Below are 4836 nucleotides of genomic sequence, written 5' to 3'. Positions count from 1 at the left end.
TGAACTGTCCATTCTTTGTAAACCATTTTTTATGGGGTTAGAAGTTTCGAAATGGGCTGATTTTTTGGTGAGGATGATCTCCTCAGCCTATTCCAAAACTTCTAACCCATGTAGAATAGAACATGTAGGACAAAACGTAGGGTGCCGAACATGCCCATATATATATATAGATAAAGAGAGAGAGAGAGAGAGAGAGAGAGAGAGAGAGAGAGAGCTTGTGTTTTCTTTACCTTCCAATGGATGCCTCTCAATGTGACCATTCCACAAAAAGCACAATAGCATGCCTGTTTGTTCCCACGCACATCTGTGCATTTCGAATAATCTAAACCCTAAAGGAAAAGGCAGTGGCCCGGCCTCTGACTTCCACTACGATATTCCGAATATATAAACAAATCAAAAGTTAGGTCCTCAGCCAAATGACCTCAAAACACACAATCCTATTCTGTAATCCAATTTTTCCTTTATTTCATTCCTGTCTTCTTTTTGTTTTTTGTTTTTTTTTTCCCTTCTGTAAAACAACGGTGCCAGCCTTACACAGATATAGCAACAGGAACAAAAGCACTCATTATCCCCTCCTCTCTGCTAAATTTAGCTAATAACAACACATCATATACATTAATCTAAATCCCAGCCAAATTTAGCACCTGTTCCCATCCCTAAATCACCTTTAATATAACACTTTGATTATTACACTATTGTATTGTCTTCAAATTGTCCTTAATTAATGGTCAGCAGCGTACATCATTTTGTCTATAACTGGCCCAACATTGCCTGCCCTTTATGGGTCACTCCCTTTCTTCTCTTTTCTCATTCTTTTCTATCTTGGGTTCTGCTTAATTTACTTTCAATATTGAGGTGAATGGCGTCCGGTTTCTCTCTTCTAGTCGATCTTATATTCCAAATTTCAGGTTTCCGAGAACCATTCCTCCTTGGAATCAATCTATTTGTTCTTCTTTATTGGTAAGTTCTCCCAAAAGTAGGTGTCCAAAAATCTGAAGATGTCTCGTTAGTAATGGGGAAGGTGCTTGATATCGGCACCAAACATAATCCACGGCTTCTAAGATCTTGTTGATTCCTTTCAGTGTCCTTTGATTTTTCAGAATTCTGCATTCATATAAAATGCTTCAATAATTGAAATGATGATCAAGTTTAAAACATCAAATTAAGATTACTAGTTTAAATAGTTATTTTATGGGCAAAAGTTGTACCTGGTGCTGTTGTATGGGAACTCCATTTTTCATGTATGGGGCACTTAAAACCTAGTAATATGTAAGAAAATATAAGTTAGAAATATTTGCAGTTTTTCTCATCGAATTGTTTTCTTTCTTAATTCTTTCTAAATGAAGACGATAATGAAACTTACACTGACTTGTTCATGGAGGAACTTGATGTACTCAATAGCTTCAAAGAGTACTGATGCCGCATCCGTCTGAAATAAGAATTTAACTCAAATAAACCAAAGTAAGCTTTTGAGAATTTGGAAAGAAAGAATTTCACACAGTATTTATTGAGAAAGTAAAGGAAGATTAAGATCTTTACCTTTCCGAAAGGTGAAACCAATTGCTGGAGTGCGGTGATTCGATCCCCTAACTTCTCTTTCCGGACCTACGATTAAAGCTAGAGATTCTCACCTATGTATTATAAAATAAAATTGTTCAAAGTTCTCTCATCATGAAAAGGTTGTTCAAATCAATCGTACCTTAAAAGTTGGCAAAGGTGATGGTGTCTCAATTCGAGGCCTTTTTATTAAGGGTCCATTACTGTTTTTCTTCACGAATGAGCTCGAGTCACGAATTTCTTCTGTCTTTGGCTGAAAAAAATAATTATTCCAAATAAACAAGTCTCAAAGCCCCAGTCATGAATAGATCCAAGTTTATATCATGTAAGTTTTCCTATAAATTAATTACCTTCACAGTGAAGTTGCTGCTGCACTGGGGCTTTTCTTCAAAGGTTGTCGTCAGAAATTGGGTTTGTGGCAAAGGACATAAGTTAGACCGAGTGTCGTTCATGGCAGCTGCGGAGGCGTTCCAGAAACGAGCGTTGTTGGAGAAGTGCAATTGGTTACTATGTTGCTGTTTTGGAGGTGAAGTCTTGAGGAATTGAGGGAATTTAGGGCAAGAAGGTGACCACTCATTTTCATTCATGTAGTGCAATTGGGATGGATGATTCATTGTTTGATTCTCATAAGGAGATTGTTGTGCCTGAAATTCAGGTTCAAACAGGCCTTGTAATAACGTCGAAGGGTACCCATACGAAGCTGAATTCATCAAATAACTTGTCGGTAGGCCTTGACATGTTATTGTGCTTTCACTCGAGCTATGAATAGAATTTAAGCGATGTTGATCTAAAGTGAACCCCTGATTTATTTGCTTAAACGCATTTACTGAAGAATCTCCACCACCACCAGAAAAATTCTTTGGACTCCAGACCTTTTGGACATTAGTAGATTTCATCCCAGTTTCTAGACGATAATTCGGCCTAGAGCTCAAGTCTTCTTGAAACATGGAATGAAAGTTTCCCTCTTCTCTTCCACCACTTCGACTGTAAAAGATAAGAACAAAACTACACCAATTACTCTATGTAGTTTCACAAGGTTAGCTTTTTAATTATAATTTTATAGGATGTAACATATTGATCAATTAATTCAACTTCATTCCTTTAGTTTTACATACTAAAAGGAAAAAAAAAATTAAAAATCAAAGAGGTTTGCATGAAAACTATGTAGGAATAAATCTCACTTACCCTAAAGTTTGGTTCCAATCCATAGAGGGAGATGAAAGGCTAAAACCCATCTTATGTAGGGTGGAATCCGTCAAGGTGCTCCCACCTCCGCTAACAGAATCTGATCCTTGAGACCTTTGTGAATCTTGGAAAACAGTTGAGTTACCGGAGACAGAAACCGAATTCTCACAGGACCATTCGAAGTTTCCGACATCATTGTTAGCCATTGAGCATGGTAACGATCCTCCTCCGTTCAAGCCGTTCCTCGGAGAACTCCACCAGTTACCACTGCAAACACCAGTCTTAAAGTCATCTGCCATGGCTAGAATAATTTTCTTTAATTCTTACTCTCTCTTTCTCAGTGTTGTGTTACTGTCTCCTTTCCTCTTCTCTCAACTTGCTTTCTTTTTATATGCTTTGTTAGATGATGATGATTATTCGCTACTACAAGGACCTTATTTATATAAGGTCATTGGGTAGCATAGTTTTAAAACTCGTCGAGTTGACTTGAAACATGGTTTATTTATTCATCTCGACTCGTTAGGGTTTCAGATGACTTGGCTATTAACTAATTTGAGCAAATGTTTTGAGTCAACTCAGAAACTCGTCCAAAGCAATAAATAAAGAATAATATTTACTAAAATGTAATGATTTTGTAATCAACCAGACAGGGTCACTCGAAAACGCAACTGCCGTGTATTTTGTAAGAATCGTAGATTTTTACTTTGGGATACACAATTGTATATCTTCATAAAACTTGTGTAGTTGCATATCCCAGGCAAAAAAATCATACGATTTTTACCTTGAGATACACAATTGTATATCTTCATAAAACTTGTGTAGTTGTATATCCCAGGCGAAAAAAATCTATGGTCTTGCACTTACCACGTCAGTGAAGAATTACAAAATCAGCACTCTAATACTAAATTCACTAAAAATAAAAAGACACTCAACTGGCATGGAATGTGCTCACAATCATAGATTTTCTTGTGTATCTCTAGGGAAAAAATCTATGGATCTGTCCATGTCAATTGAATTTATTTGAATCGTGATAAATTGACGCAATAAATATTACTCAATTGGCGTGGTATGTGCATAGAAGAATAGATCTTTTTTCTTTTAGATACATAAGAAAAAAGATCTACCGCTCTGTACACATGTCACGTCAAGTGAGTGAAAAGCAAGTGACTTTTACTGAGGGATCAGTTTATCATTAGTCTTTGTTTTTAATCAGTTTAGTACTGTTCATAAATATAAAATATAAAAAAAAATTCTCTGATAAAGAAGAGAAAACGGTATGGTTCTTTAATTCAAAAAGCTATTTATAAATATTTAATATATTGGTTTCACACACAAGGCGATCCGACTCGATGGCTGTTCCAGTCGAGTTATGTTTTAAAATCATATTTGGTAGAGAGTGGAAACGACCAGTGTCCGGTTGACATTTAAGGGTCGTCGTTAGTGACGAAGGATAGGTACGATATTTTAGTTTAAAAATAGAAGTTTCTTTTTTCATCTTTAATATTTTTGTTTATTATTCTTGAATAAAAGAGAAACGCATGATGCACGTGATGCCTAAGCAGAGATTTATTCCCATATCAGCCAATTGTTAGAAGCCTCAATTTTGCTGATTTTTTTGTGGTGGGGATCAAAAGTTCATAGAGCTTGATGATCACCAAAAGAAGTATCCCAAATGCATTATCCATATTCCTTACCATTAATACAAGGTGGAGAATTATTGACAGAAATCCATGTTATTATTATTTTTAAATAATTTTAAATAAATCTATTACTTTTTTATTGGTAAGCTAGGGTTAATAGGACCCCACACTTTATTAATCAAAATTCACCTTACAAATAATAAAATATAGCATTACATCATAAAATAAAATTTTAATTATTTAAAATTATTTTAATTTGCTGGGAAATTATCCCGTTTGTGATTTGTTGGGAAATTTGGAAAGAAAGGAATCTTAGGACATTGGAGGGGAAGGAATCTTTGGTTCAATGGATTATTTTTTATATATTGAGAATTTTTTTTTTATTTTTTATTTTTATTTTTTGTGGAGCAAGATTTTTGATGAGTCAAAGGGTGTCTTCTTTGAAAACTCTGTA

At 35.2% G+C, this 4836-nt stretch overlaps 1 protein-coding gene across 2 annotated transcripts; it reads right to left on the bottom strand.

Annotated features, from left to right (window-relative positions):
- Nucleotides 1-440: 440 nt before the first annotated feature.
- On the bottom strand, nucleotides 441-3134 carry LOC147387350 (transcription factor bHLH112-like). Of its 2 annotated transcripts, none has more exons than XM_086421873.1 (7): nucleotides 2743-3134; nucleotides 1908-2541; nucleotides 1700-1810; nucleotides 1540-1605; nucleotides 1364-1429; nucleotides 1209-1259; nucleotides 441-1104 (listed from the first exon to the last, which is right to left on the bottom strand). In XM_086421873.1, exons 1-7 carry the CDS (start codon nucleotides 3039-3041, stop codon nucleotides 955-957), a joined length of 1377 nt encoding a protein of 458 aa, XP_086277999.1. In that variant the 5' UTR covers nucleotides 3042-3134; the 3' UTR covers nucleotides 441-954. The 2 variants fall into 2 exon arrangements, with proteins under 2 accessions (XP_086277999.1, XP_086278000.1); XM_086421874.1 differs by having other exon boundaries at nucleotides 1370-1429.
- Nucleotides 3135-4836: the final 1702 nt, after the last annotated feature.

The sequence above is a fragment of the Akebia trifoliata genome, chromosome 13, assembly GCF_017979445.1.
Source record: "Akebia trifoliata isolate Shusen 1 chromosome 13, ASM1797944v1, whole genome shotgun sequence".
Taxonomy (NCBI): domain Eukaryota; kingdom Viridiplantae; phylum Streptophyta; class Magnoliopsida; order Ranunculales; family Lardizabalaceae; genus Akebia; species Akebia trifoliata.
The sequence above is the reverse complement of the archived record's forward strand: the minus strand, read 5'-3'. Positions and strand labels throughout refer to the sequence as shown.